The 17,543-nt window shown below is 42.0% G+C and overlaps 1 protein-coding gene across 7 annotated transcripts; it reads left to right on the plus strand.

Moving 5' to 3' along the window:
* Positions 1–3,855: 3,855 nt before the first annotated feature.
* On the plus strand, positions 3,856–17,232 carry LOC127056835 (putative P2Y purinoceptor 10). Of its 7 annotated transcripts, XM_050965136.1 has the most exons (5): positions 3,902–3,928; positions 5,074–5,158; positions 5,255–5,336; positions 12,844–12,928; positions 15,201–17,232. In XM_050965136.1, exon 5 carries the CDS (start codon positions 15,245–15,247, stop codon positions 16,223–16,225), a length of 981 nt encoding a protein of 326 aa, XP_050821093.1. In that variant the 5' UTR covers positions 3,902–3,928; positions 5,074–5,158; positions 5,255–5,336; positions 12,844–12,928; positions 15,201–15,244; the 3' UTR covers positions 16,226–17,232. The 7 variants fall into 7 exon arrangements, with proteins under 7 accessions (XP_050821094.1, XP_050821096.1, XP_050821093.1 ...); XM_050965141.1 differs by lacking the exon at positions 12,844–12,928; XM_050965138.1 differs by lacking the exon at positions 5,255–5,336.
* The last annotated feature ends 311 nt before the right edge of the window (positions 17,233–17,543 follow it).

The following is a 17,543-nucleotide window of genomic DNA, read 5'->3' on the forward strand; positions in this document are numbered from 1 at the left end:
CTTGCATATGTTTTACTCTTGTGGTATACCCAGTGATTAAACAAGAGGGAACTGGTATGCTACTGCAGTGCAGAACTGGGCTCTGTGCAGAGTAAGTACTGTATATATCAGGGGTTGGCAACCTTCAAGAAGTGCTGTGCCGAGTCTTCATTTATTCATTCTAATTTAAGGTTTCATGTGCCAGTAATGCATTTTAACGTTTTTAGAAGGTCTCTTTCTATAAGTCTATGAAGTATAACTCAACTATTGTTGTATGTAAAGTAAATAAGGTTTTTAAAATGTTTAAGAAGCTTCATTTAAAATTAAATTAAAATGCAGAGCCCCTTGAACCAGTGGCCAGGACCCGGGCAGTGTGAGTGCCACTGAAAATCAGCTCACGTGCCGCCTTCGGCACGCGTGTCCCTTAGGTTGCCTACCCCTGGTATATATAGTAAATTAAGATCTTAAAAAGTATCCTTTAAATTAAAGTAAAGTAAAATCTGTGCACCTGCACAATGGCTAGGGAAAACCTGGCCAAACAGAATCACCAATACAATCATTTAACTATACATATAACTCCAGCTACATGGTAATAAAAGGTCCAGTGGAAATCAACAAGCTTCCAGTTGTCATAAAAAAATATAGCCAGGAAATTAAAAATTGAACCCCACATTAAAAGTTTTTTGCATGCCTCCACCCACGCATCTGTTCTTTTCTTTAACACATACACACACACACACACACACGCATTTGGAGATTCTATATTTTGTTCACATATTCTGATTTTTAGCTCTCTTGCCTCGTATGTTTATTTCTCAGAATTCTACCTTTAGGGTACAGATCTGGATTTGAGAATAAACATGTTTATACATTTTTACATCAGTGCATTATCTTCAGTTCTTGGCATCAATTTTTGTGTAGTTCTTGATGAGTACACAACTGGAATACTGAAAACCAGTAGCAAATATTTGTAGTGGAACTGGACAAATGATTTATTGTTAATAACATTCACTACAAATTTAGCTTTTTTCTTGTTAGTGAACAGATCAATTTTAAAAATATCTACTAGCTATTCACAATCATTTGATAAAGTGTTTTTGTGAGTAAATTTCAAGCTATGGGCATTTGTTCACTTTGATTATTCACTATCCACAGTGTTTGACTGAACATAAGTCTTGAGTTTTTGTGTCTGGTTCCTAATTGTACAACAGTAACTTTTTAATCAGAAGAGTAAATATTTTTCCTTCACATGTTAGTGCCTTTGTTCATGTGAAAATATACATATCTGTGTAAAAAACAGCTATTCCTCAAATACCTGTATAAACTAAAACGCATTAATGTTGTTCCCTCTTCAATAAATCAGTCATGCACTTTTGGTCTTATATTATGGAAAGCAACACAGAAAGCAAGCATGAATGTAAAATCAGCATGAAAGAAAATGCAGAGTGTTCTATCTCTGTACAATTCCCTCACCTTGAATCCCTGCCCCCTAACAAAGTCAGCCAGATTTTGTGGTGTTCTCTGCATTAAAAGCAACAAGAACTTGTATTAAACAATTATATAATTTTTATTTAAGCATTAGGTAACGCAGTTGCTAGAACCTACTGCAAGCTCCAGCCTGCTAGAGTCTGCTCTGTCCCCTGCAAAGGAGCGTCGGCTTCTGAGACTGAGCTCCATAGCATGAGCCCTGCAATCCCAAGTCTGTCTACCCAGGCTCTGAGATTCTCTCAGTGACTAGACAGACAGCAAAGTTAGTGACAGAGCCCAGAACTCAGACCCGTTAGTCTCTGGAACACTTAACCACTCCCTTTATATTTGTACAACTGTAGGTTAAACAATTGCAACTGTAATGAATCTAATGTCTCTTTTCTACAAAGAGGTTTGCCTTCGCCTAAATAAACCAAGTCCATTAGTGACAAACGTGAGAGGTCAAGAAGGTGTTGTAACTGTAAGCATGCAGGCTGGAGAGCATCTGCAATAGAGCTGATAACATCTGTGTTTCACAAATTGTTTCTCAGTTTTGATAAGTGAATTATTTCTAAATAGCTGTTCCAAAATATTTTCTGCTTTGTATGCTGTACTACTGGGTATTCTGAGGTCATTTAATTTAAAAAACAACCTCACTGGAATTCACCCAAAAGCAAATTTGTTCCCGCTTCTCATGAGGAACTTAATAAAACCAAAACCAGGATTTGCAGATAAGTCGCAGTACTGTCCAAAGGATTGACACCTCTCTTCAACCAAGTCATGCAAATAATTGCAAAGCAAGCTTTCAGGTCTTAACAACCTTCTCAACAACTCTTTGAAACAGAGAGATTTATAAACCAGAGATCTGCTTGTTAAAGGGTATTTGTCTAGGGTCTTGCGGAATTAGATGCCATTACTTTTAGCTCTTTTATAGCCCCAAACAGTAAAGCATCAGTAATGGCAGAGGGTTTACAAAGCCACAGTGAGTAATTCAGCCCAATTCCCAGGGCAAAGGTGTGGTATATGTGCTGCTGGTTGAAAGGTGCGGCTCGTCAGCTGCATGGCTGATGTGGAGAGGGAGGGCTTAGACCCACCTCCTTTGCACAGCTCCCTCTTTGGGGTGATTTGCACCCCGAGAGCACAAGGAGGAAGAATTGCACTGGGGTCTCAGGTGAGGATAGGGAAAAAAAGAGGAAGGCTTTTGCATCTTCCTCCTCCCTTGTGTATGTATCAGGTATAGGTATGGGATGGCCCTTAGACTTCTGAGCAGACAGATCAATGACTAAATTGTTGTTCCATGAGAAAACAGGACTTGGGATATTCTCACCAGTGCTCTAATGCTGTGCCCTAAACAGGATGCAGTAGAGCATTTACTGCTGACTCATAGTGACAGTTACATGCTACAAACCACGGGTTTGATTCTGCAGCACCTGTGCAGGCAATACTCCACTGACTTCCCAAAGGGACCTCAGGATTGGGCCCTCTGACACTTTAAACGTCAGTGATCTTGGGTGAACTCCTAACCCCAGTGAAGTGATGGGAGTTTTGCCATTTACTTCACTGGTGCCCAGATTCCACCCCTTAGCTTGACACATTTCGGGATGGTTCTAGTGCTGGGTTGTCACCGTAAATTTAAAACTGTTTTAGTTTCTCTGTCTATTCAGGTTGCAGAGCAATGATGGGCCAGCTCCTGCTCCCACTGAGGCTGCTAGGAACTTTGCCATTGACTTCAGTAGGAGCAGGAGTAGGCCCTGTACATTACAAACACATGGAACAAGAAATAAACACTGCACAAACAGCAGCGACAAATACAAGGCAATAGCTGGATACATTCTGTGACTAGGTGCCCCCGCTCCCCAAAAAATAAATACCCTGGGCCAAATGTTAACTTCCCTTTGGAGAGTGAGGCAAGGCCCTGGGAAGTCTGTAAACATCAGTTCAGAGTTCGGCCTGTAAAGGAGGGCAGGAGATGCAAATCCCAGCCTCAGAGACCTACAGAGGAAGGAACCCTCCTGGCCCACAGAAAAGCTTTCATCCTGGGTGATAGCTCTGCCTGGTCTCCCGTGGCAGCCTAGCTCTTGTGAGAGGAAGGGTGACATTGGGAGGCTGCATGGGAACAGTCCTGGAGAGAGAGCCCATGAGAGCTAATGCAATAGTATAGAAGTTAATGGGAATAGATCGCAATGAGAGTTGCGAGTGCTCCTAAGGTGATAAGCACTTTGCAGGGTTTGCCACAGTGTACGTGAGATTGATGCTTCTTGATTTCAAGCATGTATATAGTCCGAGTTGTGTTCACCAATCCAAATATGTGCCCAGTGAAGTTTGTTACAGCTGCATTGGATGCGGTCACAGTCTAACCTTATTTCAACCAGCCAGTGGCGTCATTCAGGTTACTTTCTGAGATGTAAACAAGCTTTCATATTTTACTTCCTCTTCTAACTGCACGAGTCTTCAGTTATCAGCAGGATTGCTGTGCAATACGGTAAGGCTTTTTTTCAAGCTCTGACTTCGTGTATTAAAGCAAAAACTAATGAACCTGCACTGTTGGAATATGCTACATTAAAATAATGCTTTTCTTGTGCTTTTCATTGTGGCCATTCTCTTGTCAAAGCAGGAAAATTACAATGAGATAAACTTGTTGCAGCGCTCTTTGTTTTACTAACTTTATATTATTAAAAAAAATTTGCAGTGAGTGTTTTCTCAAGATAGCCTTTCCATCAAGATAAAGCTACAGACAGAGATTGCAGAAGCACAGGCAAAAGCAGTCTGGTGATTTGATGTTTACCCGCCAAATTTTTGCAAGCATGGAAGAGCTAAAGTAGTAGTTGTAATAAACCACTGGTGCCTGAGAGAGTGAAATTTTATGCTCTTGCAATTAATAGTGCCTTAATTACTATCAAATGTTGTTAGAAGAGGTCATTTTGTTCTGTGGTATAATTTCAGAGTCAAAATCAGCACAACTCTTTTATTTTTAAATTGTATTTGATGGTAACGGAAATTCCAGCAGACCACTATTTCATCTAGCGAAGGATTTTTATTAGACTGAAAAGATTCCTTGTCCCAGCTGTTGTTTATATGTAATCTATGAGGCTTTGTAATTTAATTGTGAGAGGAGAATGATAGTGTTCCTTTGAGCTGGGTGGTGGAAAATACAATGTGACAAAAGTCTGAAGGGTGGGGCTCAATGGTCTCAGAGACTATCAGGCAATTGCCACTGATACGGAAACTGCAGCATGGATTAGGTTTGCAATTATTAAACTGGATTAGACATAGCTTGATCTCTGATGGATGCATTTAAATCACGCTTTCTAAAGCTTGTTTATTTAAGACTCCTTACTACCATGGCAATCGCTCCAACAGGTGGCTAGACATCGGAGGGAACTTAATAGTGCAATCCCTTGTCCGGTGGCTGGTGACCAAGTTTGTGCATCCTGAAGGTAACTACAGACAAAACTCAGCAGCACAGCTGGGTTCCAAAGCTAAGTAAATGAAAAGGGAATTCCTTTTCCAGTGAGTCAGTTAGCATGCAAAGCCAGTCTTGCCACAGACTCGAGTGGGAGACACCTTTAGCTTTCACATGAGATTTTAGCATATGAAATAAGGATGCTGGGGTTTTCTTTTTAAAAGGCATAAAGCAGTGGCTCTCAACCTGCGGCCCAATCAGCACATAGCTGCGGCCCATGTAGAGTGACCAGATGTCCTGATTTTAAAGGTATAGTCCCAATTTTGGGGTCTTTTTCTAATATAGGCTCCTATTACCCTCTACCCCCTGTCCTGATTTTTCATACTTGCTGTCTGGTCGCCCTAGGCTCCTGTGAAATCCTCAGGGCCATACTTTTCCCTATCAGCATGAGTGACCAGTGGAATAATGGAGATACAGGATTGATGAGGTAATATCTTTTATTGGACCAAGTTCTGTTGATGAAAGAGACAAGTTTTCAAACTACACAAAGCTCTTCTCCAGGTCTGGGAAAGATATTCCTTGTGTCACAGCAAAATGCCAAGTGAATCAGATTGTTTAGCATAAGTAGTCTGCACATATTGTAAGGGACCAAACAAGGTAGAAGTAGTCCATTAACCTAACTGACTCCAAGACTGATCTTGATAAGTTTATTGAGGGGGTTGCTATGATGACACTGCCTACAATGGTATGTAGCTGGTCTGTGAAAGCTAGCAGCAAATATCCTCCAACATCCGGTGATGGGACACTAGATGGGGAGGGCTGTGATGCTCTGTACTTTGAGGAAACACCATGTACCCCCATGTTAATCCTTATAATATGATTATGTGGTATCCAATGCAAAGTTTGTCATGTCTGGTGTCTTCGGAAGGCTCATGATGCACTGAGCATTGTTGTATAGTAATCTTATAGGTTGTAATTTCATATATAGAGTTATGAGGCTGAAAATGTGTCCTCATGGCTTAAAACAAGACCAGGAAAAAACTCTCCAGAGCAGAGGCCCAGGCAAAACTCTCCAAGAGCAGAGGGGCAGTTAACACCTCATCAGGGCATGTATAGGACAAACCCAGCCCAGCCTCCCAGGGACAAAGTACACTGGCCTAGACAGCAACAAAGGATCTGTTGGACTCTTTCAAGTGAGTCACCCTCCCCTTCTCTTGGTCAGTTTGGGACTACAGTGAGGTAATGCTCACCTGACTCTAGGTGAGCAAAGCCAAGAAGGAGGAAAGGACATGATAAAAGGGAGAGACATTTGCCATGCTCTCTCTCTCTTCTACCCCCATCTACATCACCACCACGAAGTGACAGAAGCGCTGATCAAAGGGGCGAGCCTGGCTGAAAGGCAACCGGCCAGCCTGTAGTGAGAAGCATCTAAGTTTGTAAGGGCATTCAAAGTGTTAAGATCAGCTTAGAATGCGTTTTGCTTTCATTTCATTGACCAAACCTGACTTATTGTGCTTTTATTTATAATCACTTAAAATCTATCTTTTGTAGTCAATACATTTGTTTGTTTATTCTACCTGAAGCAGTGTGTTTGGTTTGAAGTGTGTCAGAGACTCCCCTTGGGATAAGAAGCCTGGTAAATATCAATTTCTTTGTTAAATTGATGAACTCATATAAGCTTGCAGCATCCAGTGGGCATAACTGGGCACCGCAAGACGGAGGTTCCTAGGGTTGTGTCTGGGACTGGATATATTGGCTAGTGTCATTTGGTTGCACAATCCAAGCAGCTTACATGCTAGAGGCTGTGCATGAACAGCCCAGGAGTGGGGATTCCTAAAGCAGAGCAGGGTAAGGCTGGCTCGGCTCCCAGAGTCGAGGATTGGAGTGACCTAGCAGATCACTGGTCCAGAGTTATCTGGAACCAGGGGAACATCACAAGGGCTCTGAGTTATTATAGACAATTCTTTCCCAGGTGACTGGCTGGTGGATCTTGCTGAAATGCTCAGGGTCCAACTGATCACCATATTCAGGGCTGGGAAGGAATTTTCCTCCAGAGTCAGATTGGCAGAGACCCTGGGGAGGTAGGGGTCACCTTTTACTGCAACATGCAGCATGGGACTGTCATAAGCAGATTGTTAAGGGTTAATGTCTCTTGTACCTGTAAAGGGTTACAAGCAGGGAACTGGACACCTGATCAGAAGACCAATCAGAAGACAAGATACTTTTAAATTTGGGTGGAGGAAAGCTTTTGTGTGTGTTCTTTGGGTGTTGTGTGTTCTTCTCTCGGAGGGTCTGAGAGAGACCAGACATTACTACAGGCTCTCAAAGTTTCTTTTCATATAGTAAGTAAAAACAGGCAGTTTAGGCTTTTTGATTCTTATCTATCCCACCGCTAACACCTTATCATAGCATTCCTTCACAGATCTGAACCTTAGAGTTCAGAAAATGAGATACTAGTACCTGAATCCTCTAAGCTTAATTACCAGCTTAGATCTGATAGCACTGCCACCACCCAAAAATATAGTGTTTTGGGGCACTCTGACCTCCCCAACCTTCCCTGGGGACCCCAAGAACCCAGATCCCTTGGGTTCTTAAAACAAGGAGAAATAAACCATTCCCCCCCCCACCTTTCCCCCTCTCAGAATTTCCCTCCCTGGGCTATCCTGAGAGATACTGATCTAACCTCTAAATCACCATACAGAGAAGCATCTCCCTTCCCTTCCACAAAGTGGCAAACAGATTCAAGGAAAACAAAGAGAGATTCTATCTCTCCCCCTCCCGTCTCCCCCCCCACCCGTCCTGGTGAGTTATCCCAATCCCCTGGAATAACACAAGGGAAACAAGGAAGAAAAAATCAATCAGGTTCTCTAAAAAAAAAAAAAAAAAAAGAAATCTTTTAATAAAAGGAAGGAAAAAGTAAAGAATTATCTCTATAACTTCAAGATGTAAATATTACAGGGTCCTATAGCTTACAGACACCAGAAAGAGACTTTCCCCTCAGTGCCAATACAAATCAGAATATTCCCAGCAACTACACATATAAAAGTTAACCAGCCAGATCTACAATTGCAAATAGAGTAAAAACAATCAAAAAGCCTAAAGCACCTGTTTTCACTTATCTTGTATCTTGTCTTCTGATTGGTCTTCTGGTCAGGTGTCCAGTTCCCTTCTTGTAACCCTTTACAGGTACAAGAGACATTAACCTTTAACAATCTGCTTATGACAGGGACACTTGCAGGTTTAAACTAGTGTAGATGGTGGATTCTCTGCAAGTTGAAGTCTTTAAATCATGATTTGAGGACTTCAGTAACTCAGCCAGAGGTTACAGGTCTATTACATGAGTGGGTGGGTGAGTTCTGTGGCCTGCAATGTGCAGGAGGCCAGACTAGATGATGATGATCATAGAATCATAGAAGATTTGGGTTGGAAGAGACCTCAGGAGGTCATCTAGTCCAACCCCCTGCTAAAAGAAGGACCAACCCCAACTAAATCAATCCAGCCAGGGCTTTGTCAAGCTGGGCCTTAAAAACCTCTAAGAATGAAGATTCCACCACCTCCCTAGGTAACCCATTCCAGTGCTTCACCACCCTCCTAGTGAAATAGTTTTTCCTAATAGCCAGTCTAGACCTCCCCCACGGCAACTTGAGACCATTGCTCCTTGTTCTGTCATCTGCCACCACTGAGACCAGCCGAGCTCCATCCTCTTGGGAACTCCCATTCAGATAGTTGAAGACTTCTATCAAATCCCCCTTCACTCTTCTCTTCTGCAGACTAAATAACCCCAGTTCCCTCAGCCTTTCCTCACATGCCCTAGCCCCCTAATAATTTTCGTTGCCTTCCGCTGGACTCTCTCCAATTTGTCCACATGCCTTCTGTAGTGGGGGGCTCAAAACTTGATGCAATACTCCAGATGTGGCCTCACTAGTACTGAAAAGAGGGGAATAATCACTTCCCTCGATCTGCTGGCAATGCTCCTACTAATGCAGTCCAATATGCCATCAGCCTTCTTGGCAACAAGGCCACAGTGCTGATTGATATTCAGCTTCTCATTCACTGTAATCTCCAGGTCCTTTTTTGCAGAACTGCCACATAGGCAGTCAGTCCCCAGCCTGTAGCAGTGCATAGGATTTTTCCGTCCTAAGTGCAGGACTCTGCACTTGTCCTTGTTGAACCTCATCAGATTTCTTTTGGCCCAATCCTCCAATTTGACTACATCACTCTGGACCCTATCCCTACCCTCCAGCTTATCTGCCTCTCCCCCCAGCTTAATGTCATCTGCAAACTTGCTGAGGGTGCAATCCATCCCATCATTCAGATTGTTAATGAAGATGTTGAACAAAACTGGCCCCAGGACTGACCCCTGGGGCATTCCACTTGATACTGGCTGCCAACTAGACATTGAGCCATTGATCACTAGCTGTTGAACCTGACAATCTAGATAGCTTTCTATCCACCTTATAGTTCATTCATCCAATCCATTCTTCTTTAATTTGCTGGCAAGAATACTGTGGGAGACAGTATCAAAAGCTTTGCTAAAGTCAAGGTATATCATGTCCACCACTTTCCCCATATCCACAGAGCCAGTTATCTCATCATAGAAAGCAATCAGGATGGTCAGGCATGACTTGTCCTTGGTGAATCCATGTTGACTGTTTCTGATCACCTTCCTCTCCTCCAAGTGCTTCAAAATGGATTCCTTGAGGACCATGTTCCTCCTTCTTTTTTTTAAAGATGGGCACTATATTTGCCTTTTTCCAGTCATGTGGGACCTCCCCCTATTGCCAAGAGTTTTCAGAGATAATGGCCAGTGGCTCTGCAATCGCATCAGCCAACTCCCTCAGCACCCTCAGATGCATCACATCCACCCCATGGACTTGTGTATGTTCAGCTTTTCTAAATAGTCCTTAACCTGTTCCTTCACCACTGAGGGATGCTTACCTCTTCTCCATACTATGGGTCCTTTCTGACATTAAAGTCTACGAGTGATTAGTCTCTCTAATTTCCTGGGACTAACACAGCTACACAACAACACTGCATAAGGGAATAATGGAATACATTAGTGGACATTTGATTCATATTGACACTTGTGACCGGGGTCCTAGTAGGCAGCCAGCTGTGATCAGTCAATTAGGGTGAACTGCCAAGAATGGGGCAGACAATCCTCCAAAAGCTGGTGGATATTCCAATACTTAGATTTACCAAGCCAGCCTAAAACAGCTTCTTTATTACCTCACTGGTTATTCAGAAGTCCAAACAACACAGTTCCCTTAAAGTGATCCAGCCTGAGGCCTCCATCCAACCCCGTCAAATATGATGAACATTTCTGTAAATCTTATGTCATCATAAAAAGAAAAGATTCTATCAATCCCAAAGGATCAGACATATCACTGAGTGTTTCAGATCTTATCCAAATACACGCTACAGCCAATTCTTATTAGCTAAACTAAAATGTGTAGAGAGTATGATTAAAAGATCAATATACATACAGACATAAGTTCAATTCATTGAGGTTCAGATTCAGATGGTGAGCTTTGTAGCTGCAAAGAGTTCTTTTCTTTCAGAAATAGTTCATAGGTTATAGTCCAATGTCCAAATCTCATATTCAGGGTGTACCAGCATAACTGGGACCTCAGTTTTGCAACTTAAACTTTCCCTGATGAAGTTTAAGCAGATCTGAGATAACAGAATCAGGACCCAAGGATCATTTTATACAGTGTTTTAGCATTCACTTGACCACACAGTCCTGGTTAAACAATAGGCTTTTGATATAGCCTTTTGCTTTCTAAACACCACCAGTAATTCATTACATAAATTAACATAGGACAAATTTATCCATTAGGTAGTCAATTACAAGCTTCAAAGAGACATATAGACAATGACATCATTTTGCCCAAGATTCATCCAGATGTTAATATTCCCTTTTGATCTCTGAATCAATAGTTATAGTGACAGGCAGGAACTGTCTGTTTACGGGTAATACCTAAGATACACACAATTAGTATTACGTCTAACAATATAGGTTTGCATTTCAAGCCTATTTAGCATGAATGGCCCTAATTATTATTTGCATACCTTTCTAACATGACTTTAAAGGTGAGCTTTGGGTCATTCAGCCTGCAAACTGTTTAACCCTTTCTAGCCATGCATCACAACACTGCAAGACATACATATTTATCACAGCTAAGAAGCTGCAAGCAGCATTCAGCCAGAGGCAGCCTCTCTTTGGTTCAGCTGAAGAGCTTTTCACTGCTGACTGTGAAGGTTTCCGTTTTCACTGTAACCGCTGCAACGTGCAAGATACAGGAACACTCAGGAGCAATTCTAGAGGGAAGATTTTGCAACATAGTTAAAGCAGTTATAGTGTCTGGTCACCACTTGCTGGGCACAACAAAAAAACAGTAGGGCCAAGGAATAACAGTCCTACACTTGCTGGTCTCAGCTTGAGCATTCCTTTCTTGATATTGCCATGGAAATAATATTTTGCAGACTTCCATCTACAAGTAACAGTGTGCACCAGTACAGACCATTTCTTTCCTTGTTGCCACAGTCTTACAAATGCAAATCAATTAAGCAAACATCAATATTGTATTTATTCATTATTGGTTTTATTGAAATGGCACATTCTGAAAAAAATGATCCAGTAGGAATTTGTTTTAGCAGAGGCTTTCACTGTCCATTCGTGACTTCCAAACTACTGTGATATGTCTTCACTATACAGGAAAAGAGATAATTGAATGGAATATGTTAGCTTGCCACGGTGCTATGCAACATGCTGTTGGTGCCCTTGCTTTGTCAGTAGCTTTGCAGTAAGGGTCCAGTCCTGCTAGGTGTTGAGCAGGATTCTTCTGTATTTTAGCTTAGAGGATAGTTCTATCATGTTTTAAATAAAGTGATTAATTATTGGCAAGTCTAGGGAATTGGTGTGTGAGAATGCTCTATACTTGAGCATTGTTATTGTATAAATGTTACCCATAATTTTGCACTGCCAATCACTTCACACTCCTTAGTCCATATTTCATCATACAGAGCCTGACCCAGAGCCCATTGAAATCAATAAAGAGCCTTTTACAGGCCCATCATTCAATTGATAATTTAATACAGACATTTTATTTTTATTTTTTGTCAACCACATTTTAAGGGTATTTTTGTAACCATGTGGCTGTGCCCACAATGATTCTGAACAGCTATCTTTGTTTAATTTCCCTAAATCAGGACTTTCCCCTAACATCAAGAAGTTAGGGGATTTTTCTCTGAAATTATTCTGCTGTCAATTGTCTAAAATCAGAACACAAGCTTTTCAATTTGAGATAATCCCAGAAGACATCAAGACACACAAAACCAATAAAACATAATTTAAAAATAATCATACCATATCCATCCAGGTGTCTACACCTTATTTTCTCTTAGCAGGGTTAGAAATCTCTAAAGAAAAGGCAAAAAGAAATGAAACATTGTCTAAATCTGACACCTTGTGGCCAATTGAAGAACAGATTATAGGACGAGATGAAAACTATGGCACAAAAATTCCGTTATTCTCTATCCATCAGCAATGCTAGACCTGCATCATTCTGCACCTATAGCTTTTCTCTGAGAAAACATGATTCTACATAGACAAGAAGCAACTCAAACAGTGAGAAAACCTTGGAGGGATAGGTATTTCCTTATGCCTGGAATGCTTGTAAGAAGGTATATTTTGCCATTAGAAAATGAAGGCTGCATTGCTGGAAATCACTTGTGTTCAGACAATGGTTTGCTGAAGCAAGGATGATAATAAGTTATTTCAAATGCTTATTTAATACATGGGTTCTTCTTAAGACCTGCAGCAGGAGTGGTCTCACTGGTGAGCCAGGAGGCTGTGCTTGATTACATCAATAGTGCTTATGAACCCTAATTCCTTAGTTATTACATAAAATCTAATGAAGGCTAACTGCACCTAGGGGCATCTGCATGCAAAGGAACTGAAACAGAAATATCCCATTTTGATTTAATTTCAGGTCAATGGAATTGAAATTCATGTAAGAACAGCAGTCCCTGGGCCAGATTGCTAAAGGTATTTAGATGCCTAAAGACACAGAGCAGGTTAGTGGTATTTTCAAAATGCCTAACTCCCACTGATCTCAGTCAGCCATTTCAGAGGGCTGTTTCCTGGGTGGGGTGTATGTAGGTGGCTGTCAGTGCTATATGGCGTTAGTCCATTGCTGGGCTACTCTTTAAGACTGAGAGAAAAGAAAAGCCAGAGGAATAGAAACTCGTTTCAGATGAAGGGCAAAAAAGAGAGTGAGCAACAACTGCTGCTCCCAGGCCCTGCTGGCATAGAAAATGGGTGGTCATAGGCACTGTTGGCATAGCAGGCCAATGATTACACCAGTGGTGAATTTGGACCATAGCCTGTAATAGATCATATGCTTCTTAGTCATGTATGAGTAACATGCTACAAGTTACCAGGCCAGCATTCACTTACAGAGACACTTCTGCTGGCAGATGCCTCCTGTAGGTGGTACCTTGCAGAAAATGAGTCATTTGCAGTGAATCAGTATCTCCAATGCTGTATCCTCACAGTAAAACTCCCTGCAGGGAGTTAAGGTGGAGAAAATTTCCTCACAGAATCCCTCCACCATCATTCCATTGGGAAGCCCACCTCTATACCTAGAAGATCCTATGGATTCTGGTGGATCATAGGGGGATGGGAATCAGCAGAAGGCCTGCAGCTGCCATGCAGAAAGTCTGTGCTTTCCTACTGGCTCTGTGCCTCTGGTGCTCCTCATTCCCTGGCAAAAGGGAGACAATAAAATCCTGCTGCCAGAGACTCCCCTGAGTGGAGCCATGGAAGGAATGTAGAAAAGCAGCTGGGAATCTCATCCCTTTATTCAGCCATCATGTGACATTTACATGGAAACAGGAAGCCAGTTTTCATTTTTACCCTTACATTGGATGAGCTGGTAAATGAAGCTCACCCAGGATTCTGAATACAGAAATATCCCCAAACCATACTTTTCTTGCCTGTATTACCCCCTCTGAGGAGAAATCCCAGTCTGGTTTAAAGAAGGAAAAGTACACCTAATTTAACAGTTTAATCGGAAGTTCCTCACCCCACCCTGATCAGTCTGCAGTTTGATTCAAAGGAGAGTCTGAAAAAGGAAAATATCACCTCAAAATTAAACTGCTCAATTAAAAATCATGACCCAGGTTTGTGTAGAGGTGGTGGGGAGACCCAGGATGACCACATTCTAAGTGTACCTCAGTGTGTTTGGTGAGCAGTAACAAAGTAAATTCCATTTGTCTAGCCCAGACTGTAGGTTATCCTGGGCCGTCACAAACAGGCATTTTTTCTAGGCTGGCTGGAAATCAATCCTCTCTTCATTGATGGCTACAGCTTTGTCAGGGTCCCATGGACCTGGCTCACTTTGAGAAGAATAATTAAGAGGTTAGGGTGCTAGACTAATACTTGTAGTGCTTAATTTGTGCCAGAGCTGAGCCCCAGCACCTCTGGGCTCAGCAGTTCATAGCCCCAGCACCTCTTGGCTCAGCAGTTCATAGCCCCGGCACCTCTGGGCCTGGCTCTTCGTAGCCTCAGCCCCTCTGGTCTCGGTAATTCATAGCCCTGGCATCTATGGGCTTGGCAGTTCATAGCCCTGGCACCTCTGGGCTTGCCACATCAGTTATGAAAGTAAAAAAATTGCTTGAGCTCCAGCACATCTTTCATTACAAATTAAGCACTGGATACCTGGGACACGCAATTTCAATTCTTTGATCTGCAACAGACTTCCTGTGTGACCCTGGCTAAGTTGTTTAGTCTTACTGTGCCTCACTTCCCAAACTGTAAAGTGGGGGTAATAGCACTGCCCTAGCTCACCAGGGCATCATGAGGATAACTATGTTATTGACTGTAAGGTGCTCAGATGCTATGGTAATTGGGACTAGGTAAATACCTTAGATAGAGGGAAACAGTCTTTGAGGTTTCATAAGCCCCAAAGTATCTTACTGCTTGTGAAAAAGCATTGAAGAGTGAGAAGAAGATTTACAGAGGACATGTTCTAGGCTCTACACTGTACAAAATGTACTAATGTAACTAAGATATGTAATACATGTGATGCAAATATTAATGTTGATCAATCTTGCATTGTCTTTGCCTTTACAGTAATTGTTTTGGGAGGCTAGAGCCCTAGACTGAGACTCAGGAGCTCTGGGTTCCATTCCAGAATCTGCCACTGACCAGCTAGGAGACCTTAGGAAAGTCACTTTTACCTCCCTGAGCCTCAGTTTCCCAATGTGTAAAATGAAGATCATGATCTACTGATGAAAAATGCTATGTAAGAGCTAGATGTTATGATTATCTTTTTATTCTTTACAGAAATCTTCCATCCAGTTCCAAATGATTGCTCAGACACAATCAAGATGCAGAGCAACGGATCTTCAGAAAACTGTGCTGATCCTAATATAACATTTAAAAACTCTCTATACGCAACCGCTTATACCATAATATTCATTCCTGGTCTTCTGGCAAACAGTGCTGCATTATGGGTTTTATGTCGCTTCATCAGCAAGAAAAACAAAGCTGTCATTTTTATGATTAATTTGGCTGCAGCTGATCTTGCTCATGTTCTTTCGTTACCGCTACGAATATATTATTATATAAACCACACATGGCCTTTTGGGAGATTCCTCTGCTTGTTATGTTTCTACCTGAAGTATCTCAACATGTACGCAAGCATTTGTTTCCTTACCTGCATAAGTATTCAAAGGTACTACTTCCTCCTCCATCCATTCAAAGCCAAAGACTGGAAACGCAGGTATGATGCCACCATTAGTGCTGTAGTATGGATTGTGGTTGGGGCTGCTTGCTCACCGTTTCCAGTTATGAGAAACTCTGATTTAACCAACAATTCAAATTTCTGCTTTGCAGATCTTGGAGTCAGGAAAATTGACAGTAAGACAGCTTCTGTGATTATGGTCACGACAGCTGAGCTTTTAGGATTTGTGGGCCCTCTAATTATTATTGTATACTGTACCTGGAAAACAAAAGAGTCGCTTCAGAATTATGAAATGCCTTTGCAAAATACCAGAGAAAAACGGAGAGCTTTACGCATGGTTTCTATGTGTGCAGCTGTGTTCTTTGTGTGTTTCACACCATATCACATAAACTTCTTCTTCTACATGATGGTGAAAGAGAATGTTATTACACACTGTGCCATACGCAGAAGCACTCTTTACTCTCAGCCCTTTTGCTTAAGCCTAGCAAGTCTGGACTGTTGTTTGGATCCAATCCTGTACTTCTTTACAACAGCAGAATTTCAGGATCAGTTATCAAGACACAGCAGCGCAATCATCAGGAGTCGCCTGATGAGCAAGGAGAGTGCCTCGTCGATTAAGGAATAAAAACTATAAGCATTTTTTTTAACCTTATAACATATGAAATCTTGGACTGCTCTATAACCCTGTAGTCAAGCAGGTAGAATAGAAACACCTGCAGCTTTATCTGATGCTGAAAGTCTTTTGAAATATAGAAAACAATGTTCATTTAAAATCAGCAGTCAAATGTTATGGGTGTTTGAGACTGGAGAACCCCTGACTGGAGTGAACTGGTAGAGTGCCTCACCTGGTCTACCTGAACTGGAAAATGCTGCAGGGAACAGTGCTGCCTTTGCAGGGAGATGGCCTGAATGGCCTAGTAGCTCTTTCCTAATTTGTGTGGTTCTAGGATCAAGCCAAAGACACTCCAAACACTGAGGCCCAATGTGACCTCCTCTCAGCAACTGCTCTTCTGCAACAGAAATATAGCGCAACATGGGAAATAATTAACAAACAAAGCCAAGCACAGAGCCACAAAGTGGAGCCACCTCAGAGTTTGCAGCTTGATTCAATATGGCGACCACATTTCCCAAGGTACACAGTTGCCCTAGCTACACTGTGGTGTCTCTAGTGAATCAAATCCTGTACTGCTAGGGCCTGCTGTTGGCACTAAGCATATTGTGTTATTCACAACACATTTCTATCTCCATTTCCCATTTTCTTTCCATCTTTTCTTGTTCTCTCCTTCCATTTCTTTATATTCTTTTCTTCTTCCATCTCAAACTCTTTCTCCTTAGTCATAAGTAAGTGTCTGGGTATCCTCCTCCCGCCCCCGCCTGCCCTCAGCAGCCTGTGCTACAACAGAGCTCAGAACTTGGTGACTAAGTTCTTCAGCTGACCTCCACAAACAGTGCGGCCTGTACATCAGAGAGTGGGCTTGTCATAAACAGATAAGAAAAGTTAATAGCACAGAAGTACTTTATATCTCTTTAACTGTAAAGGGTTAACAAGTTCAGTAAGCCTGGCTGTCACCTGACCAGAGGACCAATCAGGGGACAGGATACTTTCAAATCTTGAGGGAGGGAAGTTTTGTGTGCGCTGTTAGTTTTGGTTGTTGTTCACTCTGGGGGCTCAGAGGGATCAGACGTGCAACCAGGTTTCTCTCCAATCTCTCCAATCCAGGCTCTTATAAGTTCAGACTAGTGAGTACTAGATAGATAAAGCGAGTTAGGCTTATGGTTGTTTTCTTTATTTGCAAATGTGTATTTGGTTGGAAGGAGTTCAAATGTGTATTTGGCTGGAAGGAGTTCAAATTGGTATTTTGCTGCAAAGATTCTAATTTGTACTTGTATCCTTAGACTGGGAGGGTATTCCCAGTGTCTATAGCTGAAAGACCCTGTACCTA

The sequence above is a fragment of the Gopherus flavomarginatus genome, chromosome 8 (genome assembly GCF_025201925.1).
Source record: "Gopherus flavomarginatus isolate rGopFla2 chromosome 8, rGopFla2.mat.asm, whole genome shotgun sequence".
NCBI classification, from domain to species: domain Eukaryota; kingdom Metazoa; phylum Chordata; order Testudines; family Testudinidae; genus Gopherus; species Gopherus flavomarginatus.